Source organism: Drosophila arizonae, chromosome 2 (genome assembly GCF_054131065.1).
Source record: "Drosophila arizonae isolate 15081-1271.41 chromosome 2, UAZ_ARI_1.0, whole genome shotgun sequence".
NCBI classification, from domain to species: domain Eukaryota; kingdom Metazoa; phylum Arthropoda; class Insecta; order Diptera; family Drosophilidae; genus Drosophila; species Drosophila arizonae.
In genome coordinates this window covers 21,263,057-21,290,897 of record NC_142922.1, presented here as the reverse complement: position 1 = coordinate 21,290,897, position 27,841 = coordinate 21,263,057, and the positions used below count along the sequence as shown (strand labels likewise).

Below are 27,841 nucleotides of genomic sequence, written 5' to 3'. Positions count from 1 at the left end.
TGTGAAACTCCGCAATTGATGGTTTAGCTCATGGGACAACTTTTTAAATGCTGTCGATATATAAGATACGAATAATGAATTTTATTAAATATATTTTAATATCATTCAAGAGTTTTCCCAGATCAAATATTTATTGTATATATTAATATTTTCACTCTAAATTAATCGGATACTTAATTGATGTTTCAATGATGAGTTTGCGTGCTGTGAATCGAAAGATATTTTACTATACTGATCGATCATGATAGACCAAACGAAGAGGAGAATATTTAGTTCGTAGGTTTTACAAATATTTTAAGTACATCGAGAGCCAAACATCTCTAGATGATTGAGTTTGCGTCTGTGTCTGTGTTTTAAAATATTTCTGTTACAGATTGTACATATTAATGTTGAATAATTCGAAATAAATATTGCATGAATATTTGAATATTCATTTAATATTTATCGATTTTCGAAGCTCTACAAACATATTGTAATTAAGCCCAAAGTATATTTTATAGCCAGGAGAAGGTGAGAAATTTCTAAATTTAGCATGCAAAGCTTTTATGAGCTCTCTCTCTCTCTCTCTCTCTCTCTCCTCTGCCTTGATGACTTAGTAAATTTAGCTAAAAACCCGAATCGAAGGGAGGTATTGCCTTGACGTCTTTGTTTGCCGCACGTGTTGTCTCTCTAATTGCCCATTAAGCTAATAATTTGAGCCACATACTGAAGGGAAGGCGTGGCTGCAATCACCTCTGTGGAAAAGTAGCGCTTCTAGCTGGGGTGGTCCAAGGTATTCCGTAATGGCTCGTAAAGCATTCAATGAATGGGCATTTTTTTGCATCTGCTGTCTTGGCTCTGCAGTTGCAGTTCGCTTTTTGCCCATCAAAAACGAAAGTCAATTTGGCTGGGTCAGCCGGACTGACTTCGGCATTTCCGTTAATCTATGCTGCAGGGCTATGACATTTATTGTTCGCGATGATGATAAAGCACAAATGGAAGAGATTAGTAATCTTTGGGGCTGCCGACATTGACGAGTCGTAGCCGGCACAGGGTTAAATGGAGTCTTAGTTTAGGTTTTTCACACTCGCTCAGTTTTCATTAGCCTTTCAAATTTCCGTGTAAAAGAGAAAATCGCTTGTGGCTTTGTCACTCTGTTTACGACGCGCCGTCAATGTCAGGTTGGACGGATATTGCTCTTAGTGGAGCGCCAGCAGCTGCTCCACTCGCAGCGAACAGCTGTGGCTCTCTGCAACGGCAAGACGTAAGCCGTTACGTTCCGCTTACGCTTACGTTACAGCCAGCTAAACTGGTTGATCGCACCCGCCGCGTCGACATCGGAGCCGTTGGCTTTCGCCCGACAGTCCAACTCTTGGCGAGCTGTGAGACAGTCGCAACGCAGTGCCGGTCCGCGCTTGGAATTTATGCAAATGAAAGCACACTTGGGATAGCATTTAACCGTTGTTGCGCGCCCATCTCGATTGAGGTGACGGAATGCCAAATCGAGTAGAAATTATATGAATATCTCGACAAATCGTAGATTCGACTTGTGCGCAAAGTGGGCTAAGTGAAAAGAGCCAAACGCAAACGCGAACGCGAACGCAACAATTGCATTGACAGAAGTGATGAATCGCAGTGTTGGCGCAAAGTGAACGGGTTTTCGGTCGGGTTTCGGTTAGTCGGTTATTTAGTCGCTTGTTGCAGGCATTTCACCAACGCCGACTGCAATTCCAATTTCCGAACAAGTCAGACCAAAAGTCAAAAACGAAAGTTTCAACGAAATTCGTAAAGTCGAGCCAAATTCTTTGGCGGAATTCCGCAAAAGTTTTGTTAAGCCCCCAGTGGGCAGTGCTAAAGGCCAAAGCCCGTAAAATGTGTAAAACAAATCAATTAACCGCAAGTTGCAGCCAACTGAACTAATGCGCATTATCTAAGAGGTAAACTAATTAAAAAAGCCAAGCGGATTGAAAGTGAGTTTGTCTTCTGTTTGTTGGTATTTGTATGTAACGGCGCTGAAAATTAATTCGGCTCTATAATTACGTGAGATTTTGCGGAGATCTAAAGCGAGCGTGACAGAAATAATGGCCAAGTCAATTGTTAGCATTTCACTGTCGTCGAATTTACACCTCTCTCTCTCACACACACACACAGACACACACTCATCTCTGCCTCTCTCTCTCTCACTCTGTTGAATGGACTTTGAAATTGAAAGCGCGCAAGCGGGTTAGGGCTTGAATTGAATTGTTGAAGAGCTTGTGTGTTATATAAGACTTAACAACTGGCCTACCTCAATTAACAGAGAATCGAACCCGGCCACAGCAACAACAACGACAACAACAACAACAACAGCAACAGCAGCAGCAGCAACAGTTGCAACAACAATGTCATATGACACTTTCTTTTCGAGTCATCCGAGTGTATGCGAGTATGCGCCTACAAGAAAGTCCACAACTTAATTTTATTTGTTTTCGTTTTTATTTGTCATTTGTCTTTTCGTCTTGGTCTTAGTTGTGGTTGTTGTTGCCATCAATCAACTGCAAAATGTTAATAATTTCACAGACTGCTGCACCGAGAGCTCATCATTAATGCGGAGACTATTGATTACCGAACGTTAAGCAGCTGTAACTGAAACTGTCGCAATGTGCTGCTGTGGTGCTGCTGTGCCGCTGGCCGGTGGTGCGTGTAAATGTTGTTGTTGTTGGGCCTGGTGAAATGTATCTGCCAGATACATTCAGTGCAGAGCACACACACACAAAGTACTTTCATTTTGCTTATTGGCAGCATAAGTGTCTGCTGCTGCTGCTGCTGCTGCTGCTGCTGCTGATTTCCAACTCTCGCTTTGAGGACGTGCAGCAGCGGATGAGCAGCAACTTTGAAAGTTGCCACTGTGACTGCAACTGCCGCCGGTTGACGAGTGCCATACGCATCCGACAGATGGAGGCCATATGCACATTTGTCTCTGACAAATCGTCCAGGCGGAAAAGTTGCGCTGCTCGAATGCCAACATGATTTGGGTGCTAGTCTCAAATTGAGCTGTTGGCCATTGTCATTTGATGGCCGTCAAGTCTTTGGAGGGATTGCGTAATTTGCGCACTAAAACAATTCAATTTGGATTTATTGGATGGCGCTTAACGACCGCACACGATGCGGAGATGTAACTTTCTAAAGCATCAGCATCACATGGCGTTTTTTTCTTCTTCGATCGGCGACTGCAGTTAAAGTTATTTTTGGCCAACAGCAAGGCAAACAAGGCATACATCACGCATACAAATTAGCCAATTTGATTGGCAGCCGACGCCCCAAAAAAAGCACAGGCCAAAACCGGGGGGAAACGAAAAAACAATCAGCGCTTAATGGGCCTGGGCTGCAGGCGAAATTGGTAACTAATTGGCGAAAACAACATTTCACATTTGACGCACAGCCAAATTGCATTACACGGGCCAATCACGGCACGGAGGGGAGCGGAGGGGAATGGCTTGGCACGGCTCGGCTCGGCTCAGGAAATTGATATGAATTGACATTCAAACACAAGCCAAGAATAGACTAGAAATTTGTGCGGAGTGGAGCAGCGACTAGGCATATGCCCAGCCAGATTTAGCCATTAATCAGAGTGCGGAGTATGACAGGAGCTCATTTAAGCCTTACCAAATTGACTTTTTACTTTGTTTTCTTTTATTTTGTTCTCTTTTTTACGAGCTATTTTGAGGGCGGACTTTAACTTTTGATTGATTGCAGTACTTATTGAATGGATTTTATTTTAAGGATGAAATTCGGTTGTGTTTAAGTTAACAAAAGATGAACAAAACGAAGATGTTGTTAGAACAATTGCGGAAAATGATTTGACTGTTATCAATTGTATGGGATCCTTTGAACAACTGTCAATATTTCCTCAACTGGCTGTCATTTCCTTGGAACTCAATTTATTTGCTGTGCTCTGCATATGACAGAAATGATGTGCGCTCACACAGCCAACTAGCGCTAACCCGCAGTTGTCCGTTTGCCTTGCTATATAAGCGAATATATTGATTTGCCTGATACTTGAATATCCGATGTCCACATTCCACGACTCGAGTATCCCCTAAATATTTTACTTTATTCTGAGTACTTAAATTAAATATTTTAGTTGAATGCATAAAGCTACTCCATATCAATCCACCGATGGTATGTTCAAGTGGCTCATTCCATAATTTTCCGATTCCCATGCTGTCTGCACTCACACAACTACCCTTCGCTCGAATGGCCGACAACTGCTGGTTATAGAATCCCATTTGGCTTTTGGCCAGCTCTTGCGTCTGTTTGTGGCAAGGGATTATGCTGCGGCAGCTGATAACTGGTTCTAGACCACACTTGAGCACTGCTGCTAACGGTTATGTCAGCCATTTGGCCGAGACAATTGCGACGTCCAAGTGTTTGTTTATGAGCGCTTTTGACCGCTAACTGGCGGCCGTTTGTCAACTTGTTACACAAACTTGTTGCGGTGGCTTAAGGCATTGTCTAACTTTTGTACTATGTGTTATTACCAACAGCAGTGCGTGCTCGAGGATGTCGCAAATGCTGACAGTTAGCTTATTAACCCCACAGCTCTACACACATTTGTCTCTCTCTCTCTCTCTCTCGCTCTCCTTCTCTTTCACTCCACTGTCTGTTGGCCTTTGTGCCTTTATATAAAGCGAATGACATTCATATGCAACAACTTGGACGCGACTTATGATCCAATTCCATCAATTTGCATTAAGGCAACGGCGACAGCGGCTGTCATAAGTTTCGAAAAGTTTTGCGAATTAATTGAGAAACTTGCTTCTGCGACTAGAACAGCGTTTTGAGATGAGCCAAGCCCACGCTGAGCCAAAATCAGCAAAAGTAAAAGGCCACGAGCCCACAGCTAAGCAGATTAAAAGCTGCTGTCTGCCAGCTGCAGTGGTTGAGCCAAACTCGTGCCACATATGGGGGCAAGAATATTAGAGCATGAAGCCAGCTGGAGCTAGAAGAGAATAGGAAACTAGCAGCCAGGCTTGCTCCGCTGCCCTACAGAGAGATGCAAACATCGTGATAAAGTCTCGTTAGTTTGTTCTGCCCGTCGACTTTTGGGTTTCATCTAAGCACTTATATTCTGGCAGCTAATTTGCATGCAGACATCGCAGTATGCTGTGCGCCACATTACCCAAAGCTCGAGCAGACTTGGAATAATTAAAGCTAAAGCCCCTATGAACACGGATTTTCAAACGTGTGTGCAAGTGAATAGCTAAGTTAATTTGTTTGCCAAGCATTGGCAGCTCCAGCTGCAACTGCAACTGCAACTGCAGCTGTGGCAGTAAATGCGTCTGTCCATGATAAATGATTGCAGCCAATGCAACGTGAATGCACCATTTATAAAAGCATCAGTATCATTTGCTGTTCGTGTTAATTAGTTTTTCAGCAGAGAACTGCTCAAACTGCTCGAACTGCTCGAACTGCTCATTCGTCTTCTGCTGTCGATTAATATTTGATGGCTTTGAGCCAAAAGCAGTCAGCTGACGTATAAATTAGTCTCAATGGGCTACACACATGAAGGAATTTACTACAATAAACTAGTTTAATGTCTGCGGTGTGGCCTTTGTTCCATTTTGCTTTGTTCATTTGAATTTGCAACAAACTTGATATTTGAATGTGTGAAGAAAGTAGTTAATATAAAGGCTTGAAGATCTACATATAAATGTTATAAAATTGAATTATTATCAAGAGACTTAGCTACTTGGCTTGAAACTGTGTGTGTTAATTGAAAATACAAGCTATAGACACAGTGCCTACGGCCAGGTCAGCTGTTAATTAGCAATTGGCTGCTGGGCATTTGCCTGGATGCGCTGCTTGAGTGTTCTCCAAGGACTCGGAACTGCCATTCGCACTGCAATTATTATTGCCAATTGTCAATCAGCCGCATATATATTTAATTGAAACTATTGCCTAAGCCTATTCATTATCAACATGACGCAGTTAGAGAAAGCATAATTATGTTAACAACTATTTGCTGATTTGATTTGATGTCGAATATATTGCATAATTCCATCAGCTTCTCTGTATGCGTATAAACATAGATCGCATAATTTCATAAATCAACAAGAGGACTGAGCTATGCAGTTTTATAATTAATGTTCTGTCAATTTATCTATTGAAATTATGAAACTATTTTACATATTTAATGCTCAGCTATGAACACTGAGTGAAGTAAGGGGTTTGCCGTGATCTGCACACAGAATGTGTTTATTCACATAATAAGACCTCTCAAAACGGAAAGAGAAAAGAGTTTTTGCTCTTTAATTGTGTTGCTCTTTGAAGTCGGATAGCTCTTGATAGTAATTCTGTAATACTCGTTTTGTATCGGGCACATTCATTATGCAGCCAAGCAGCAGCAGCAGCAGCAGCAGCAGCTGAAGCAAAATCGAAAGTGAAAATTCGACATGAAAATATCGTGAGTTGGCTTGGTTTGACGGGCGCAGCTCCAGCTGAACCACTGAAATGTGGTGCAAATATAAACAAACTGTATATATTTTCACTTTTGAGGCGCCTAGAGGAGCGGCAAAGAGGGAGAGGAGGCTGGGTGCTAAAAACCGTCGCCGACAAAGACAAATAAAAAGTGTGCTACGTGCATTGCTTGCTTAACGCCTAACAAAACGCCGCTGGCTGCGCTCTGCGGTTGGCTGGGGGTGGGAGAGGGAGAGGGAGAGGCAGGAACCTGAGGAGAGAGGGAGAGCAAGTGTTGTGGTAATAGACAAGCTGATTAACAAGTGGGTGGCTGCTGCTTCAGGTCACATTCGGCGCGTCTGTCACGCACGTGCTGTAAAATGATTTATGCGCCAAGCGAATCGCAGTTGTGGCCAATTGCTCAAACCACCCTCGCCGCGTGAGAGTGCGAGAAACAAGTTTAACGCCTTTGGCTTTCATTGCAGAGAGCGTAACGAACAGAACGTGCAACAGCGATCCAGCGAAACGGTGGCATGAAATTGATGCATAAAATAAAAGAAAAAGAAAAGGAAAAACAAAACAGCACAGAGATACAATATAAAAACAAATTACAGCAGAGTGGTGCCGAGAGGTGCAGCAAAAGTTTAATGAAAATGCTAAGCAGGCCGAGCGCTGTTGCCAGCCGTCAGATCAAATTAAAAGCAAACACGCACAGAAAGCGACGCTGCAGCCCGCTGCTGTTGCCATTGCTGCCACTGCTGCTGCAGCTGCTTTGCCAGCTGGGGCATGCCTCAGTGTTGACAAGAGGCGGGCACAATGAAGCAGGCGGCACTGCTGGCCAGGCCTTCAGTCAGCCTTTGACGACGATGACGGGCGTGGCGCGTAACGACGACAACAGCTTCCGGCCCATTCTGCCCAGGGACGTCAGCCCCGAGTTTATATCGCGCAATGTGTTTACCAAATCGGGGCAGTACCGTGTCTTCCAGCCGGTCGAAGGCGAAAGCGACTTGCGCCTGGCAGTCGCTGTGAAGCGCAAGGATTACATGCGAGAGGATGCACCTGCAGGGGCACACAATGTCCAGGCCGAACCAAGGTCAAAGGCAACTCAAATGTCAACAGCTACCACAACGACAACAGCGAAAACAACAACAAGAGCAACAACAACAAGAGCAACAACAACAACCATAACGACGACGACGCCGACAACAACCACAAAACCCTTTGAGAGAGTCAGGCAGCTTAACGAGAGCTCGACTGTGATGCAAAATGAGCTGCAGGGCCTGGAGGACTTGCTCACGGAATATGTACAGCAATTCTTCAACGAGGGCAAATATGAGGCGATGCCAGGACTCGTGTTTGCTCTGCAAAAGAATCACACAAAGCAGCATGTGGAGAAACCAGCCAGGCTCGAGCGCAGCATTTTCGAATCGGCCAATGTGGAGCTCAACGTTCCCCGTGCGCTGCAAAGCGCTAGGCTATTGTTTTTTGCCGGTAAGACTTTGGGAAAACAATATTCTCGCACTCGCACTAACGAATCACGTTCCCCGACAGGACTCAAGAAGATAATGTGGCCCATCTACATGGCTTTGCAGGTGCTAAAGAGTTTGCTGTTCGCCCTCTTTCTGCCCACAATCATTGGCAGCGTGAGTCGCCTGATTGGCAAGGGTGAGTACCGAAGCATGAATGTGCCTTAAAGTAATGAGTGTGAGTAATAAAGGAGAGTACTCATAGCCGTAAGTAGTTAGTCATCTTATATGCTATAACATGCACAGCATCTGCAGTCCAATGTATATCAGCAATAAAGTGTTGAATCTTTGAAACTGAGAATGCATAATTGCGGCGTATCTGCTAGTCGTTCACTTCCGCCTAGAATATTTTGTACGAATGTGTTGTTCAATTTGTGCAACTGGTCCATTCATTAACAGGCATTACCTCGGGCTCGGCCAGCTCCGTGCCGTTGTTTGTGCGTCCCATGGACCCGCCGCAGGAGCTGGACTTTCGGGATAACAGCCTTAACTTTGAGGAGGATAACAAGTTTGCCATGGCCGATGATGGCAAGCCGAATGCTGGCTATGAGTACAATGCAGGTTTGTTTAATTGTCTATCCCATGGCATTCGCCCGGCTAATATCCTCTTCCACACAGAGGCCTCGCAGCAGCAGGCGCAGTATGCGCCGTTCAATCCCAACTCGCTGAACTCGGCCACGCTGTCGAGGTACGGGGGGCAGCAGATGCAGGACACGTATCTCAGTGCGCTGCAGAGCATTGGCGCCGCCTCCTTCAAGAACTCGCAGAGCCTCTCGTCGGGCTCGTCCAGCGGCATGGCGGCACCCGGCATGGCCAAGAAGCCCGCCTCGCCCGCTAATATGAACACATTCCAGAGCTTCCAGAAGGTGCCAAACTCCTCGCTGCTGTTGTCCAACTACGATCCCTTCTACAGTCCGCTGCTGTCGCGTCTGGACTCGGTGTTTGCCCAGCTGAAACTGAACTCGGAGAACGAGCACTGCCGCGAGAAGCTCATCTGCCTGATGTACGCCAATCCCGCAAAGTATGCTCCGTACAGCAATCTCGTCTCGGCCCAGCTCAGTCGGTGAGTAATTCTGCACGCCCGAAAATATGCAATGAAACATCATTAAGCGATGTGTGAAACTCGTTAATTTGTATATTATTTTCTGATTCATTTGCCAGCGAGCTAAATGAATTGCGCAAGCCGACCTCCGATAACCCAGACATCCTGCGCTTCTTCAAGTACATGCGCGCCGCCAAGGATGGCCAGGATGGCGTCGACTGTGAGCAGTCGTTCGTGAAATGCAAAGAATTCAAGGATTTCGAAAATCCAGCAATGCTCTCCACTTACAACGACATCAACAAACTGGTGGAGGCCCGCAAGCTGGCGTAGGACGCAGGATGCCAGACCAACCAGACGAGCCAGACGAGCGTAAGGTGAAAGTTCGCACGAGTCAGGTCCTGGGCACCCCAGGTGTTGATGCCTGTAGCTGTAATTATGCAAATTTAACTTTAGCCTAGCCATACATGAATGCATATGAGCGACTATACATTATTTATCTATACACATATACAACATGCTTCGCATAGACATAAATATTTGTATAAATATTTATGTATCTTGAATATGTTGTCAGCTGACGATGGGTTGTGTGTTTCGGGGCTTTAATTAGAGTGCTGTAAATAGAGAATTTTTATGTTGAATAGTTTAATTAACACGCAAAGCAGTTGCTGTTATCGTTAGCCATTTAGTTGAGTTGTTTAACGGATTAATTTATTGAATATGCTATATAATTTATGTATTTGTATACAGTATATATATACTTATTTATTTATTTATTTATTTATTTAATATTGTTATATCTACTTAGTCAGCCTGAATTGCTTTAAGCTCTTTAAGCTCCTATACAAAATGAATAAAAACTAATCTGTAGTATAAAGTTAACGACCAGATTTTCATTAAGCTATAGCTTAGGACTTTTCCCAGGGGCCTCATAAAAAATGGGACAGGAGTGGGAGAAATGTAAGTATTAATGAAAAATTGTGAAACCTAAACGAAATGTAAATTTTGTTTACAAATATTTGACGAGAAAACTGCAAAATAAACATTTTATCTATGCATTCCTTTTTCGGTTCTTTTATGAGTCTTTTGGATTTGATATATAACAAAAACATTCATACATAGACACAATTATTATTTTATTATACATTCTCATATTCTTTTGAAAATCTACCCGCATGTTGAAAAGACAAAAATGATTGGCAAATGTTTTCAAATTTTTGTTTTTCATACTTCGCTCAACTTCAAAGCTGTAAAGTTATATGGACGGCATTTGTACATCAGCCAAAAACAAACTAGTATCAACGAACTGATGAGAAAAAACTAATAATTTAACAATCTGCCAGTCTGCCCCAAGAGTCATTTTAATTAGCTCCACCCTCGCTGTAAATGTATCTTTGGTTGAGTGTGCGTGTGTATCCTACTTGTGTATTATGTCTATTACTGGAAACGAAAATATATCAGTTCATGCTTTAATTGGACGTATTCTATTGAATAGAATAAGCTAGCACACACTGTTTTCATTCGTTTCTCCATCTCTTTCTCTTCATTTTTCACTCCTTAAGAGTTTCTCTTGCATAATAAGAATATACATAGAAAGACTTGTTTATTATACCACACTAAACATATTTTTGCAATTTTCTTTTGTTACTGAGCTTCTGCCCTTTATGCAGTCGTATGTGCCTGACAGCTGATTTCCGCTTGAAAGAGTTTGCTGGCCACGCTGGAAGGGTGAACTAGCATGCAATGTGAGCACGGTTCTGCACATCTAATTATACCCTACACTGATGGCGAGGTGTATGATAGGTGTGAATGTGTGTTGCCTTAACCAATAGACGCAATTCTTGGTAAGCACCTACAGTGCTGCTCCTTTGGGTAATGGGTATGTCTGGCCCTATTTATGCTTTCGAATGGCTTCATGGAAATGCTTTAAAATTGATTGCCTGACCTACAAATGTATTTATTTATTCAATGAATTCGTATGAAATCTGAATTAACTGAAGCGAATAATATTATGTTTTAAGCTACGATTCACATGAATCTTACAATGAAGATTTCATGGCCGGGTAGACAGATCTGCCACTTAAGTATTCTTTAATATCTGTCAGTTCTGGAATGTGCGATTTGCCAGAGCATTGGCTAATTGGATGACAAGTGAAGCTAAGCAACATGGCAGCTGCCAGAGCTGTCCAATCCGCATCATGACTGTCACAGGCCCACAGACTAGGAAACGTTCGAGTTGCGTTTGTGTCCAAATGGTAATTACTGCCCCGGCTCTGCCTAGACACTGTGTCGTATAAGTGTAATTTTCTCTGCAGAACTCCCTCGTTGACGGGAGGCAAACAGAAAGGCGCATGGAATAGAAACGCCAGCTGAAGTGGGAATTTCCCAATTTAATCAGAGTTTTGGTTTCTCGGGGGCTTTCCTGAAAGCATAAATTGGCTCACACAGCAGCCGGAGCACGCAAAAACCGAAAATAAAGATTGGTACGCTGCAGCCTCAGCTGCATGCGGGTAAATCCCAACTTTTTGTGTGGCTGCAAGCAGTTTGTTCACATTTTGCCATGACTTTAAATTGAGCGCTGTCCCCCAGTTTCGTGGGCGGGACTCAGTCGCAGCCAAGTCGCAAGTTGGCTCGAACAGTAAAAGTGATTATTACCTGTGCTCAGCATTACATAATCTGTGGCTGTGGCTGTGACGTACGTTTTCCCGCTGATCCGCATGGTGAGTCATCGGCTCTTGAAATTAAACTCGAATTTGACCCAAGGCCTCGACGTGCGCCACAATAATTTTGGGGATTTCTCAAGGCGCTCGCGACGCGCGGCCAGCCGGACGACGAAGTCGTTGACGCCGCAGCCCACAGACCTACATCGCTTAGCCAAACCCCAACCTACCGCAAGTGCGAGCGTGTTGACGTCTTCGGCTCTTTAACATCATCATGAATGGCCGCTTGATCGGGCGAGTGCCTCTCAGCTATCCGCATTGTAGATTTGCGCTGGTGTCTGGGCCTCAGCTCTGCTCTGGCCCATTGTTTCGTTGCGTATGTGTTTGTGTCTGTGTTTGTGCGTTGACTTGAGGCACAAAAAAAAAGCAACGTTTTTGCTTGCACCTATTTCTCGACACTTCTCGCATTTCATATAAAATCTTTGCCGAGCAACGGCAGCAGCACAGTCGCTTCAGAGCCAGCTAAAACACCGGGTCTGAAGACTCAAGTAAGCCGTTAAGGATAAAGACAACAAACCCAAGTGTTTATAGGAAGCAGCAAAAGGTAAAGCAGACCACAACGGAAAACAAAACAAAAGTGAAGTGAAATGAAGTGCGACGTGTTATGCAATATGCGAAAGAAAAAGCAAAAAGAAAAGAAAAGTGACATGGAAAAAGGCATAAAGTAAACATGAAGAGTGTGTGCTACAAAAGGCGATTCATAAACATTCCCATATAGGTATCTCGGTTTTCAAGCTGAACGCATGATTACAAATAAATTGAGCAACATCTGCTATTTGCATATGTTTTGGCAACGCTGATGTCTACAACATTTCATTGACCTTCAATGGTTGATGCTAATCCGAAAGCCAAACAAATGGAGCCATCACAATATTTTTTTAATTTTGTATATATGTATATTTTAAGCGCTGAATCTGTACAATGCAAGTTTAGTACCTTAACAACACAATTCGAATTTTTATATAACACCTAACCTTCTGATGTATTCAGGAGGACTTACAAATATATATTTACAAGTATCCCTAAACGACTTATCTCATATTTTTGGCAAAACCCAAGCGTTTTAATCGCCTTAGTGGTCTCGCAGGAAGCAATCTTCTCGCTAGTCTGCTCCGGTGTCTAGCCAGTCTGTCACTATATCGACTAGTGTGTCTCCCAATCTGTTCCTCCACAGTAAACAGTTTCAGATCTCGATGTAGAGTTGAGCCACGCACATACCATGGGCAGTTTGTAATTTGCCGCAATACACGATTTTGCAGGACCTGTATGCGTTTATAGTTTGATTTTGCGCATATTCCCCAAATCTGCACACCGTAGAGCCAAATTGGGGCTATACAGTGGACATAAACCGCTCTCTTAGCTCTGAGTGACATGGTGCTGCGTCTGTTGAGCAGCCACCGCAGTTGTTGCATGCGTTGCCCACATCTCCTAGCCACTGCCTTAAGATGAGGACCAAATGTTAGACGCTTGTCAAGGGTGATGCCAAGGTACTTTGCCTGCGAAGGTTGATCAAGTGTTTCGCCATCTAAACGTATAGGCGGGGTGTGGCTGATGAAGGTTTTTAGGGTGAAGCAAGTGTTGGTGGTCTTGCGTGGGTTAATCTTCATGTTCCATCTTTTGCACCATGCTACTAGTGTGTTTAGGTAGCTCTCCACTCCATTCGCAGCCTCAGTGGGACATTTTGAGCTGTAGAGCACCGCTATATCGTCTGCGTAAGTAGCGAGAAGGGCTTTGCCAGGATTCTCCATGTGGCGCACGCTAGGGGAGGGTAGGTCGGCCGTGTAAATGGAGTAAAGCAGCGGCCCTAATACGCTGCCCTGAGGAACTCCAGCTCTCATTTGGCAAGGAGTCGAGTATGTGTTCCGTACTCTGACAATAAATTGCCGACCCTCCAGATACGATCGTAGAATCCCGAAGTAAGGTGCTGGGAAGAGGTTTTTGATTTTGCTGAGAAGCCCTGTATGCCAGACCCTATCAAATGCTTGCTGCATATCGACAAAAACTGCGTTGCAGTATTCCATGTCATCAAATGCCTGAAGGATGTGCCTCGTCAACCGGTGAACCTGCTCCACAGTTCCGTGTCCTTCTCTAAAGCCAAACTGATGGTCCGGTAAGATATGACGTTCACTGATGATATTGCCAAGTCGATTGGCAATAAGTCTCTCCCATACTTTGGAAAGTGACGACAGCAGACTTATTGGGCGGTACGATTCTGGGTCATCCTCTGGCTTTCCTGGTTTGTGGATCATTACAATCGCTGCCATCTTCCATTGCTTAGGAAAGAATTCCACCCTCAGCATAGCATTAAATATTAAAGCTATGAAGATGATCGCCCGAGTAGGGAGGGCTTTTAGCGTTGCATTGCTCAGTCTGTCATAACCAGGTGCTTTCTTATTCGGCAAGGACTTTATGACTTCAGCAATTTCCTCAACCCTAACTGCCCTAATGGGTAAGGACATTTGTAGAGGTGTCTGTAGACTATCAGTGGTCTCTTCGATCTGATCAGCAGTGGCAAATTCATAGGGTGTGAACCTGGCTTCTAGATGCTTCGCAAACGAATTCGCTTGCTCCTCTTCGTTCTTAGCTAGATCACCGCTAGGACACCGGATTGGTACCTGCCTAAACGGTTGTCTCTTAAGTGACTTGGTACACTTCCAAAGCGAATATCCAGCATCAACTGTATAATCCAAAGAAGCCAGCTTCTGCTCAAAGAAGTTGCTTCGAAGTTCTCTCAATACATTTCGTAGTTGCCTAGCAGCCCGGTTCCATAAGATTCGGTCCCATGGGTCCTGCGTTCTGATTGCGCGTCTACGAAGTCTTCTTTTTTGCAACAAAAGATCCCTGGCCTCTCTTGTTAGTCGAATTCCATAGTTGGAACCTAACTGGGGCTCAGAAGGTGTTGATGCAGCAGCAGCCGTATAAATGCTCTCAGTGAAGCTATTGACAGCCATCTCAATATCTTCACCAGAGTTTAGAGTAGTGTTTAGCTGAATCGAGCTCTCTAAATGTTGCCTAAAGACGAGCAGGTTTGTGTGTCTGGTTATTAGAGAGCGATTTGCGTTAACGTTTATGCCTTCTGTCTCAATATTAATGACTAAAGCCAGATGATCCGAGTCCAGATCCCAGCTCTGAGTTATGCTTACTCGAAAATCCGGTATTCCATGATACAGGGCAAAGTCTATGCAGGACGGTGTGTGGTGAAGCACATATGGATACCTGGTTGGCGATCCAGTAGCAAGGATCCTAGAGCCAGTAACGGAGATGGCTTCTGCTAGTTCGCGTCCCCTCGGTGAGTTGTATGTGTCTCCCCACAACCAATGGCGGGCATTCCAATCGCCACCAACTAAATACCTTTGGCCGCAAGCACGAAGTGTGTTGATGAAATGCATTTCGTCAATCCTCACCCTTGGTGGGCAGTAAATAGCGCTGAACTCCACGTCTCCCAGGGCCGTAGCTACTTTTACAGATGACATTTGTATGTTACGGGTTTCAGTGACTCTTTGAGGAAAATGGCGAAGAGCTGTCCTGACCAATACCGCCACTCCGCCAACGCTGTTATTATTTCGTGATGGTCTGAAAGCTGGGTAGCAGGCATATCCATATATTTTTATAGTGTCTCCACGCAATCATTTATAGAAATTAGTTGGGAGCTTGTGTGAGAGGCACTTAATTTAAATTTAATGGCAACAGCCATTTAATTTATTCAAAACACACTTTAAATCAAATACAGATTTACTGCCATACCCCATCCCAATGGGGGTCATTAGAGTGGTCATAACGCAAAAAATGCTGCATACTTTGCGGCTGGTGCAGAATATTTCAAGTTTCGCTGAAAGTTTCCAGTCCGTTGCCTACTTTTGTGCGCCCCCATTAATGTTGCCATAAATATTGCCCTTTGCCATAATGCAGCTTACGTTGCACAGTTTTTTTTTTTCGTTTCCAAGTATCAAATTCCATTCAATCGCTTTCCTTTGTGCTGGGATGCATTGATTAAACTGCAAACTTCTCCCGCCCGAACGGTAACACGACAGAATACTTCCGTTGACGTATTATGGCATAATAGGGAATCGATCGATTCGCTGTCAAAATAAAAAAAAAGTAAACGAGCAACTGCTCGCATATGCAACAACATTTTCCATTATGTATGCTCTGCAGCATTCCTGTGGACACAGCACATAATATAACGCATGCTTTGTGCCACATTTTTTTACTGTGCACATTTTTGCTTAATTTCCAGTCATACCTGGATCAAAGAGCAATTTATTTTATAGCGCTTATTGAGTTTTGGATTGGGTTGGGTTTTTTTTTTTTTTTTTTTTGTATATATGTATATTTTAAGCGCAGAATCTGTACAATGCAAGTTTAGTACCTTAACAACACAATTCGAATTTTTATATAACACCTAACCTTCTGGTTTTGGTTTTCTTTTTATATTTATTTATTCGCAACGGGCTTCTCTGACACGCTGACCTAAAAGAAAATTAAACATGCATAGCTTGGAATAATACAAGACATATTTTAATGAAAATTAAAAGCATATTTGAGATAGGAATATAAATGAGAAGTGACTTTTAAGCACCGCCCGAAAGAAAGCAATACTTTTGCCTTGAATGTAGTTGCGTTCTGTACCAGTGTCTTAGAGACCATAATTCATTTGACTTTACTAAAGATAAAATATTGATTTTTTTTTATTAAAATATTATTTAAAAAAAAGAAAAAATTTATAATAATAATGAAAGTACATTCTGTCAAATATTATATACCATATAGATTATATACCATATAGATTCTTATCCTAAATGACATATATTGAAGGGCATTGAGTTTTCGGTAATTCGATCCAGCTTTTCCTGTTTGCAGTTGATTAGCCTTGCGCTTTGTAAATTTAACACAATTTCAATTACGTGCAGTTGCTTTGGCCAGCTCGTTGCGGACAAAGGGTTAAGTGGCCACAAAAATAACCCACAAAAAAAGCAAACTCAACCTAACAAAAAATAAATAAAAACCGGTTTGATTGCATTTCACTTTGGGCCGTAAGCAGAGTTCAAAATTTTGGTTAGTGCTCGGCGCCAAAGCCACAGAAAGCTCGCCTATCGGCTCGAGCGAGCACCGCGGGCACTGTTAGCTGTAAACGCAGCGCTTTGCTGGAAAGTGAGAGTTATTACGTGTGCGCAAATAACTGCAAAAGTTGGGCCCCAACTGCGGCTGCCAAAAGCTTCGCCAATGGCCGTGACAAACGCGATACACCGGCCGCTTCTTCAAACTGTGTCAGTTGGGAGCCGGGAGCCGAGCCCACGTTAGCTAAAAGCCAATCAGCTCGACCACTGAACAAACAATGAGCATTAAAGTTGCCAAAAAAGAGCTAAGCATCGCACACACACACATACACACCCATACGCACACACACGTATAACTCATAACTTTTGTCTCAAGCCCCTCAGCTGAGCTCCGCTTGCAGCGCGCAGCTTCAGAGCCGTCAAACCAATCGCAGAGAAAACATCGATTGACCGGTCCCGACTCAATTGGCCGAAAAGTGTTTTTGTTTTTTTTTTTACTTTTTTGTTTTGTGCTTTTATGTGGTTTTTATGGGCCATTCGGCTAATGCGCCTGAAATTTTCTGTCTTTTAGCCATGACAATGAGAGCGCTCGCCTTGCTGACCATCGTGTCTTGCTGCGGCATCAGCCTCGTGGCCGCCGAGGGGCTGCGACTGCCCGACCAGCAGTCGTCCAACAACATCCAACAGATCTATGCGCCGCAGTCGCAGCAACAGCAACAACAACAACAACAGCAACAGACGCTGCAGTTCCAGCAGCAGCCACAGCAGGTGGCGCAGCCGGGCGAGGAGCGTGGTCGCTCCTCGATTTTGAGCATCTTCGGCTTGGGCAACGACAACGATCCCTATTTGGCGCGCACCAACAGCAACTGCTTGAGCGGCGACCTGGCCGAGTGTTTCAAGACGCAGGCGCTCAACACGTTCGATGAGATTTTCTACAAGGATCAGTATCGGTAGGGATTGCCTCCCATCAATAAAAACGATTCGTGCTCACCTCTTGCCTCCCCTCCACAGTCTCTCGGACTTTGCGCGCGTCGTGCGGCTGCCTGAGACACAGCAGCGCTCGCTGCTGCAGGAACCCTTCGAGTACTCCGAGGAGCCGCGCTCCGAGGACGACGACTGGAATCTGCTGGTGAAATACGCTCTACGCCGCGCCGAACGGTAGGTCGTAATGGGCAGACAATTAGTCAAATGACTTCAAGTTTTGCTAATTAATGTGGGTCGCGGCTCTCTTAATTGACTCGCCAGAAACTTTTTAGGAACTTAGCAACTTATGCATAAAGTATATTCGCTCTTTTTTGACCACATTCTTTTCCTGTGCCGCAGATTCATCAAGTCCACTGCGCTGGAGCTGGAGTGGCCCGAGGAGCTCACCGAAGCCGGCCGCTACGAGGCGCGCTTCATAGGCAATGACATTGACGACGAACTGGATGTCATTGAGAACAAACGCGCCGGACACTTCTGTAAGTGACTCGGTCTCACTTTTGGTTTTCGGTGTAGACTAACTCTGACTTTCGTCCTGCAGCTCGCAAGAAGTTGAAGAAGATGATTATTCCCCTGCTGCTGGTGCTGAAGATATTCAAGCTGAAGCTGCTGCTCTTCCTGCCCTTCATCCTGGGCATTGCGGGTCTGAAGAAGATTCTGGGCCTCGCCGCCATCATTCTGCCGGGCCTGTTCGCCTACTTCAAGCTCTGCCGCCCGCCAGGTGGTGTTGGAGGCGCCTTTGGCGGTGGCCTGTCCAGCCTTTTTGGCGGCAAGCCCGCTTTCCCCGAGTACACGCCCCAAGGCGTGGGCGCTGCCACCTACTATCACCATCATGAGCACTACGAGGGCGGCCATGGCGGCCACGGCGCACCCGGCCCCTACTACCGCCCGGAGCCTTCGTTTGCCAAGCCCTACAGCGACTACTACAGCAAGAGCTACCAGGGCCAGGAGCCGATCCAGGGCCAGGTGGGCGGCAACTCCATTAGCTTCGGCGATTCGCATGACGCCGCCTACAATGGCTACTATGGACGCAACACTGGCAAGGATATCGCTGCCGAGCCGCAGGCGACGCCACAGAAGAGTTAAAGGATGTTTCGGTCTAGACCAGGTCGCTTTGTTATTTATTTTCGCGCCCTCGGCACTGCATTCCTATAAGAATATTTATTGCTCTAACTGTAAATAAAAGTCCAATGTTAAGTTCAAAGCAAACGCCGTTTGAGTGGGTTGACTAGACTCAGTGGGTTGACTGGGTTGAGTGGGCGTGCCCGCCGCTGCGCCAATCGAAGGGGTGCACTAATTAGCGATAGAAAATTTCACAATTCAGTGTTTCTCCAAATGTGCGCGTGTATCTGCCGTACCTGAGCCCCTGCAGCCGCACTCTTCGCTCGCATTGGCTGTGGCTGAGTTTGGAGCTGCCACAGATAAAATGCAGCATTTAATTAAGGCAATGAAATGCCAAGGCGAGAAATTGACGGCCAGCGCAAAGGAAAAGTGGCCTGGCGTGTTTAATCTTGCTTTTCTTTAACGAGGGCCGCCATCAATGTTTGCCTCTGGAAGCCACAATAAACAAGAGAAACCATAAGAGTTTCCAATTTTCCCTACCAAAGGTAGCTGAAGGACTGGCTGCCTTCATTTGATTACCGGCCATATTTATAGCTGACCCATATTTGATTTTTAGGGCTTGGGCACACAAATCCAGCTCAGATTCGGATCATTAATCTTCTCGACTTGACTCGGACTTTGTAGCAATAAATACTCGTTAAGGAAGATTAAAGCATGAGCAAAGGAGTGAATGTAAGATACCACAATTTTAATATACATAAATTTTTTTAAATATTTATTTATGAGGTTAATGTCAGTTTCTCTATAGATTGATTATTTCCTATTGCTCTACTCATTTCTTTTGAACAGTTTGAGCCTTTCTCTAGGTATTCATAGCAATTTGAAACACTCCAGCTAATACATTCAATATGAATATATATAATTATAATATAATTGACTCTAGTATAAATTGCATTTTACTTTAGGAAAGAATTCCCAATTGGCCAAAGAAAATGGCTGAAGCTTCGGGCGATTTGTGTACTCTGGACTTTGGCCTAATTGATTCCATTAAAATGGCAACAACTCTAAACGTTTTCTGTTTGCTCTGCAACTGAGAAACCTACGCTTGTTACGAGCTACAAAAATATGTTTAAATACTATTGTGCGACCACTTAAAGGTAGTGTTTAGTTGGCAGGTAAGACAGGTATTCTTAGCTATGCCGCGCGTTTATGAATTGTTTTCATTTATATAAAATTAATTGCCAGCTTGAGCTTTTTCTGAATGAAACCTCGCTTGGCGTGGTCTTGACCATGGTGTTGGCAGTTCAAAGTCAATGCCAAAACCGCAAAACTGTCCACACTCCCCCCGCTCCTGCTCGGCCAGCGGCGTCTGTCCTCGCCGCCTGGTGACTGGTGACAACACTGGCGTTTCGTCGACGACAGCGTCAGTTCAGGCGAGTGGACCACATTTTTCGATAGAAAGCGGCAGCACTTGAGAAATTGTTATGACTCTGCCAGGGGCCGACGGCAGCCAGGTGCAGGAGGTGCAGCGCTGGAAGAGGCTGGGGCCAACTGACTCAGGCGGACGCAATGTTTTTGATTTTGGTGCGGTTTGATTTGGGACCACGCAGCAGCAGTAGCACAACGGTTTATGGAAAGATCGTGTAGCGGTTTCTGCGCCCCACTGCCAACCACTTTCGTCGTGGCGTGCCACATTTTGTGGAGCGGCCGTTTTGTGGCTCATGTTAGCCTACTTAGCCCGCCTCGCAGCTCTCTTTGATTTGTTGCTCTTGTTGTTGTTGCTGCTGTTTGTCGGCCAATTTGCAGTGTGTGCATTAATTCAGCTAGCGTATGATAGCCAAATTGATTCAATTAGTGGGCCAAGCACGAACCCTTAAAACAACCAGTCGACCACTAGGGCCATAAATTGTGCCCTACCTTAAGTTGATTTGAAGCCAAACATCCATTTGTTGCCTGAGCTCTGAACTTGAACTTGATAATATGCACCTGTCGCAGGATGTGGGTGAGCAGCTCTAGCCCGACTTTCCCTTTGAGTTATGAGCACATACAGATCTGTGGCCAAAGCCCCGATCACATGTGGCTTAATTGATGCAAACTAAATTGTTTTCACGCTACCATGCAACATGCCACAGAGTCCCCGACCACAATGCTTCGTGTGGCACTGCCGAGGGTCTGTGGGAAAATTGGCCTGTTTGTTGTTGGGAATTGGGTCTGTTGTTTACTTTCAGTCGCATTGTTTTGGCAAAGCCAACGAAAGAAAACAAAAACAAAGTCAGCAAAAGCAGCTGCAGAACGTAAGCAAAGTCAATTGGCCGACTCAGTGCTTCGCTTGACTTGGGGCCATAGACAGCGCCAGCTTAGAATTTCCTTGAACTGGCTAAACAAGTCCCAGTCTCATTTGCAGCTTTTGTTGTGAGTTTGGGACAGAAATACACTCCACACACACAAACACACACACACACATAGACAGCACTTACACTTAGCCTGCGACTAGTTTGACGCTGCAAAAACAAACGTCGACGACGACGCCGACGCTGGCTTCGGCCTGCATTGTGTTTGCGTCGCTTTTGGCCGCTTTTCATATAAAATCGGAATCGCTGGCGGAAAATTCGCATTAGGTTTTCTTATAAGACGACGATGTCAACAGTAACCGCTGAACAGTCGACGCGACATTCGAGCCAAGCGTAGACGCTTCCGCCAAGTGCTGTGCGCGTGTGTATATATAAGTGCGTGTGTGTGTGTGTGCTCGAGTACCAAGGACATTTGTGAAACACACAATCGAATATTGTATACAGTGAAATAACAGAAACAAGTAAAGATAACAGAGAAGCTAACTAAGCAACAGCGACAGCATTTACAACAAGATGCAAACATTTACTTTCTACACGCTGCTGGGCATGGCGCTTGTCCTTGCCACAGCACGTGCCACGCCCACCCAGAACGGAAGTGACAACTCGGTAAGGTCAAACAAGTTTTGCACTTGCCCCCTCGACATGCTAAGAGCAAACGAAAGGGAAGTAGAGCGGCTGCCAGCGATAAGAGTGAAAAATCACTGTCCAGTCCAGGCATTGCGAATATCCTGGCGAATATCCTGGCTTGAGCCGATAGCCCATGCGTTCGGTCCCGAAATCTTATCAATTTCCAAACATGGCCCCAGGACTGCAGCCCATTAATGTCAAACCTTTGTTTGCACTCGGCCAAGAAATGGGTCAAATAATTATTGCTTGGATATTTTTATCGGCCGGCAGCAGCTGCTCCCAACTCAGTAGCCGCTGGCTAATGCCATTACTGCTCCTTTCCAGATAACCGGCGATTATGTTGGCAAGGAGGAGGAGCAGGCCATGATTAAGCTGAACGAGAAGTGCATCCAGAACGATAACCACTCCTGCAGTATGCTCAAGACGGTCATCTTTCTGGATCGCCTCTTTAAGAAGTCGAGCATTGATTTGAGCGAGAACTTCAGGGTCTCGCGCAACAGGTGAGTGTCGCAGCAGCGAGCTATCTACACTAAACTCTCTCAATTTGATTGTGCTCCAATTAGAGCTGTGCCCGACGTACCAGATGACAGCGAGGACGAGCTGCTGTTGGCCCGCGCCATGGACTCGGACGAGGAGTCCTACGGCCTGCTGATAGCCAACAAGCTGTGGCGCTTCGTTCGCTCGCGCACACTGCGCTACAAGTTCTCGGACAATGCGGACTTTGTGCTGAGCAGCGGCCCCAAGGGCAGCCTCAACGTTGGCGTCTCGGTGCGTCCCATCGAGGCGCTGGAGGAGGGGCGCGGCAAAATGAAGAACATGGGCCCCGTCCTAATGATGATGGCGGCCAAGACGGGCATGGTGGGCGCCATCCTGCTGAAGGGTCTCTTCCTGCTCGCGGGCAAAGCGTTGATTGTGTCCAAAATAGCGCTGCTGCTGGCCGTGATCATATCCCTGAAGAAGCTGCTCTCGCAAAAGAAGACCATTGTGGAGGTGCCAGCGCATCACGACAGCTACAGCTCTGGGTGGGCGCGCGCTCTTGATGGCTTTGTGGAGGGCTTGGCTCAGGTGCCGGCGCACATAATGGCCCAGGAGGCGCAGGAGATGGCCTACAGTGCGCAGCAGCCCGACAAGGTGGCGCAATAAGAGAATGCTAAACAACAACAACAACAACAGTGAAAGAAAAAACAAAACACAATTAAGAAACAAATAATTGCACTACCAAATAATGCGAAGCTTTTCATTAATGTTGCATTTATAAAGTGGGGGCCGCGCTTTTCTCATTATAGTTGTAATCACGTTTTCTCTTTTCATGATGCTATCTCGCTCTCACGTTCTGTCTTACTTTACTTTGTAATTTCTTTTTAATTGCGTTTTAGATGCTTGAACTTTACTTTCTTTCACACTACTTGTACTTTATTTATTTATGTTTATATTTACATATATTTATTTATTTATTTAAATATGTTAATTAAATATTCAACGTTAAATAAAATACATTTAAAATACACAGAATTACAATTTTCGAGACAATTTTCGCTCTTCATTTTTATTAATTATATCTCGTTTCATTTTTTTTTTTTTTTTTTAGTTTTTGTAGCATTTTTGTTTGCTAGTTTCAGGTATTTTCAACTAAGTGTGTGTGTGCTAGACCTAACTCTAAACTATGAACAATTTGATAAATAAACAAGAGCAATAAATAAATAAGTTAATTATGTTAATTAAGCAGCTTAGAGCACTCCTCGTTTGCCGGGCATCAGATGTTCATTTGTTATGGCAGCAGAACCTCCTCACCTTCTCCTCCACACTGTCGTCCCACGGTCTTTGGTTGCGGTAGGGGCCAAGAGCTGCACGAATCGGCCTAAGCCCAGCCCCTACGGGCGGTAGAAGGGCAACTGCGGCTGCACGTAGTTGTAGATGAGGGGTCGTCGGGCCGCCGTGGCTGCAACGAATACACTTATCAGTACCAACGCTCACTGGCCAAGCACTTTCTAGCTGGTTTCATAAATTGTTCTTCGAAGTACGAAATAAGTTTGCAATCACTAGCCAAAACTTTCCACTCTCCTCTTGATAGCCCGCTTGTGTGCTTGCTTTACGTGCAGCCGCAAAGTATGCAGCGATTTAATATATGTCCAGAGAGAGTTCTGTGTGTGTGTGTGTGTGTATGTGTGAGAGAGAGATAGTCTATGTGTGTGTGTGTTTGTGCTTGTTTTAATTGCGGCTTTGTTGAATTAAGTGGAAACAAAACGCTGGCAGCATTGACTTTAGTCCCCCTTTGTGTGGCTCAAACCGAAACTTTCAGCAAACAGTGATACGACTTATTGGAAAACTTTGGAACGTGCTCCGCTCAGTATGGACTGTCTGTCCGCTTACAAATTTGCAATCTAATAAGCAGTAGGTAGTGCATATTCCAATATTGTGCCAACTGAATGAACGTGCAACAAGTTGTGGAGGCCCACGCAATATTGCAGCCCCAAATTGGCCCAAAATGGTCTCAAAGCAGATGCAAAAAGCCAAAAAGCACTTCAGGTACGTTCGTCAAAGGCATTCTTAACAATTAGTGAGTGGATTTTCAGCTTTCAGTTTCATATGCTGTCATCTGTGATATTTGCTGGCCAAATGTGAGTCCGATCTAATATGAAATGGGCCGGTTTTATTCACTGCAAGAGCTACATTAAAAGTGTTGCATGGAAAAGTTTAAGCTGTACCTTTGTGATACGCAATATCTATGAAATAGATGATTTTATGAGATCTCAAACATCCCAGCAATTTGGAAATTATTGTATAAAATGTGTAGCATATAAAATAATGACTCGAGATGACTCTTAATACTGCAGCTTCAAGATCTGTTAGGTCCCGCAGGCTAGCATCATCAAGACCTACTGAAACGGCTATCGACTTTAAATCAAAGAAATAAAAAAAAAGAAAATGAAACGACTCCTATGAAGTATGTACTAACTAAAGATGACTAAATGGTATAGATTTAGATTGCTGAAGATATGAAACCAAAACGTGTGTAATAAATAATTTAGTTTAATAAATGCCAATCCAATCCCCTTTTTATTAAGGAATATATCACATATCACATCTTACATTTTTTAGGTTTCATTCACTCAGCTCCACTCGTTAAACTCACCTAACTAACTATCTATTAAATCAGTCTAGCATATAATCTATTATCACTTTACCAGCTATTGGTTCATATAAAGAATATAGAAATGCATATGATGCAAACAGGTTTCTCTTTAAAAGATTTCTTGATAGATTTCTTAATAGAGTAATAAAATTTCTGATTCATTCTTTATCCCTCAAACCGTCAGTCACAGTGCATTCAATACTAGACACATACGATAAGATATATACAATTTGAAAAGTCTTAAAGGTTTGAAAACATCGCCCAAAGTAACTCCTTTACCTAATGAGAGTGCAGTGCTGATCATCTAGTACTCATATAGGGTATTACCAAAACAGCCCAACACAAAGCATTCAACAACTGTGCGAAAGCAAAAGCTAAAATATATACACTACTCAGAAATCATCCCCATCCTCTTCATCGTCTGCCTCAACGCTCGCCTCGGCCACGGCTGCGGCCACGGCGAGCGTACTGGCATCGATCTGGCCAGAAGTGTGCCAGAGGCGTTGGCCTGGCGATCTACCAGAGCGCAGAGGCCACGTGGGCCTGGCTATCTGAAACAAGGGTAAGGCTGCTTTATGACGCCGCACACAATGCACTTACTCTTCGCTATCCAAGAGTCCTCACGTTTTATCTTATGCCCCAGGCCGCCATACGCGCCGAGGGCGGCCAGCGGATTGGTGTTGTTGCTGCCATCGCTGGCGACCTGTGACTGCAAGTGGCTCTCAGCGGTCATGCTCTCCAGGCCGGGATGGCCCGGATGCGGCATCTGGCCACCGCCGGCGACAGCCAGTTGATGCAGGGCACTGGGGAACATCTCTGGCGAGATATCGGGCGAGTGCATGGGGTAGTCCATGCCGTAGGGCATCATGTAGGGCGTGTGCTCCGGGAACTGGTACATCATTCTGCAAATGGAGATTGGGTTTGTGCTCTGAAGCAGGTGCTGATGATTATGATGCCGTCGACTCACTTTTCACTGGCATTGTCCATTAGTTTCTTGATCAGCACGATGGCTGCGACGACAAAGGCAATTTTCGACAGGATTAGAGCCTTAAGGGTCAGCAAACCCACCGCCTTGGCAGCCACCATGGTCCAGCCAAAGGTTGTGGCGGCCAGATACATGGGTATATACATTTGGAATTGCTTCTTGTCCTGATGCTGGTGACGGCGACGTCCACCGAGCAGGCCACCGCCGCCCTCGTCACCACCGCTCAGCAGGCCACCGCCACCGCCGCCGCCACCGCCGAGCAGTCCGCCACCTCCACCACCGCCGAGCAGTCCGCCGCCACCGCCGCCGTTGCCCTGCAGACGTCCTGTACAAATTTATGGAAGCAGGACACGTTTTAAGCTTTATGGCTTTAATGTAGCACGATGTGTGTTTGTCTGTGTGTATTTGTGTGTGTGTGTGGGTATGGGATAATAGTAGTTTGGACTGGATTGAATTGGAGCGTTCTGATATGATTGATGTTTCAACGAGCATCACACCTAATGAATATAAATAATGGCTGCTGGAGCAGCAGGCCTACTGGCCGCGGGGCCATTTATATGCGCCAGAGGTCCTGCCAAGGTTAGGCATTTGACAAATGCTGCCCGAAGGTACGAACCAGTCTGTCGCCTTAGGCCAACTGGCTGATGGATGCGGGCTGCATAACAACTAATCCCAAATACGCCGAACGAAATGTACTCCAATTGAGCAGCACATGTTTTTTGGATGCCAATCGGAGTTAAGTGACCGCACAAGCTGCCAATTAGGTACAGATCAATCAGGCGCACCAAGGACCATTACCTGTGCCACTCGACGCCTTCTTCAACAGCGCCACTTCAATGTAGTCGCTGTCATCCTCCGCCCGCTGCACACTGAACACCATCGGACCCACGGGCACTCGAATTGCATTGCCGCTGATAAAGTCCATGAAGCTGGACATACCGCGCCCAGTGCCCCACTTGTGCTTGTGCGCCTCGTCCAGCGGCGGCAGCTTAACCAGATCGAAGAGACCCAGCTTAATCGTCTCGCCGCGGCGGTACGAGGACATAATGCCATTGGCCACGCCGTGCAGGCAGCTGGCATTGTTGGCGCACTTCCAGCTCAGCTTATCCAGCAGATCCGTATTCTCTGCAGGCGGCTTTTGCGTGGGCGTCGCCTCTGGCTCAGTGGCCACCGTATTGGCAGCACGGGCTCCGCTACGCTTGTGGATTGCCGCAGAGGTTGGTGTCGCGCACAGAAGCGCCACCAACGCGCAGCTGGCAGCGATGTAGTGCAACATTATTGCGCGTCTATTTATCGATGCAACGGACTTTATCTAAGCTAGCAGTTGGCCAGCACAGCACAGCACTCAAATTTATAGAGAAACACTAAACAGGATTAGGACGAGGACGCGAACGAGTACGCGGCGTATCCTTCATATGGATATTCTTCCGAGTAGTTGGCAGCTGCTGCAGCGCGTTGCAACACGCCGATATAAACACTAATTACTTGCTGTTGCATGCAACTCAGTTTTATTGTTTGCCACAGCCACTGCAGCAGCAGCGGCAACAGAGCAGCAGCAGCAGCAGCATCCACGGACCAGCGACGTTGGCGTCGGCTTCTCTGCTATGCCTAGGCGTATTATTCTGTGAACCACTTTGCTACAGTTTTGATTTCAAGACAAGCAGCTGAGTGACGGCCATCGCTCAGCGGGCGGCACCACCAATCGAAGCAGCTAGACATGCCATGCACAGTGGTGCAAAACCGAAGAGTGCACGGAAAATTGGAGAGCTGCGAGACTGAGAAATAATAAATAAATAAATAATTGATTTAAAAATTTTAATAATAATAAAATAATAATATTTAATGTTTTAAATATAAATAATCATAATAATAATATAAATAATAATAATAATAATGATAATAACAATAATAATAATATTATTAATAATAATAATAATAAT

At 45.1% G+C, this 27,841-nt stretch overlaps 4 protein-coding genes across 8 annotated transcripts; 3 read left to right on the top strand and 1 right to left on the bottom strand.

Annotated features, from left to right (window-relative positions):
* Positions 1–1,335: 1,335 nt before the first annotated feature.
* Osi24 (Protein) lies at positions 1,336–9,769 on the top strand. Of its 2 annotated transcripts, none has more exons than XM_018001014.2 (6): positions 1,336–1,916; positions 6,903–7,908; positions 7,969–8,082; positions 8,343–8,504; positions 8,562–9,006; positions 9,105–9,769. In XM_018001014.2, exons 2-6 carry the CDS (start codon positions 6,951–6,953, stop codon positions 9,313–9,315), a joined length of 1,890 nt encoding a protein of 629 aa, XP_017856503.1. In that variant the 5' UTR covers positions 1,336–1,916; positions 6,903–6,950; the 3' UTR covers positions 9,316–9,769. The 2 variants fall into 2 exon arrangements, with proteins under 2 accessions (XP_017856503.1, XP_017856502.1); XM_018001013.2 differs by having other exon boundaries at positions 1,336–1,949.
* A 2,337-nt stretch (positions 9,770–12,106) lies between these two features.
* Positions 12,107–18,952, top strand: Osi2 (DUF1676 domain-containing protein Osi2). 4 transcript variants are annotated; one of them, XM_018001235.2, is made up of 5 exons: positions 12,107–12,249; positions 17,334–17,712; positions 17,774–17,920; positions 18,086–18,222; positions 18,285–18,952. In XM_018001235.2, the coding sequence occupies exons 2-5, from the start codon at positions 17,336–17,338 to the stop codon at positions 18,827–18,829; spliced, it is 1,206 nt and encodes a 401-aa protein (XP_017856724.1). In that variant the 5' UTR covers positions 12,107–12,249; positions 17,334–17,335; the 3' UTR covers positions 18,830–18,952. The 4 variants fall into 4 exon arrangements, with proteins under 4 accessions (XP_017856724.1, XP_089326646.1, XP_089326635.1 ...); XM_089470520.1 differs by lacking the exon at positions 12,107–12,249 and adding an exon at positions 16,772–16,856; XM_089470509.1 differs by lacking the exon at positions 12,107–12,249 and adding an exon at positions 16,979–17,001.
* A 2,456-nt stretch (positions 18,953–21,408) lies between these two features.
* Positions 21,409–23,301, top strand: Osi3 (Osiris 3). Its single transcript, XM_018002881.2, has 3 exons — positions 21,409–21,762; positions 22,108–22,283; positions 22,347–23,301. Exons 1-3 carry the CDS (start codon positions 21,670–21,672, stop codon positions 22,924–22,926), a joined length of 849 nt encoding a protein of 282 aa, XP_017858370.1. The 5' UTR covers positions 21,409–21,669; the 3' UTR covers positions 22,927–23,301.
* Positions 23,296–27,527, bottom strand: Osi4 (Osiris 4). Its single transcript, XM_018002208.2, has 4 exons — positions 26,700–27,527; positions 25,884–26,226; positions 25,517–25,818; positions 23,296–23,722 (listed from the first exon to the last, which is right to left on the bottom strand). The coding sequence occupies exons 1-4, from the start codon at positions 27,175–27,177 to the stop codon at positions 23,655–23,657; spliced, it is 1,191 nt and encodes a 396-aa protein (XP_017857697.1). The 5' UTR covers positions 27,178–27,527; the 3' UTR covers positions 23,296–23,654.
* Between the last annotated feature and the right edge of the window lie 314 nt (positions 27,528–27,841).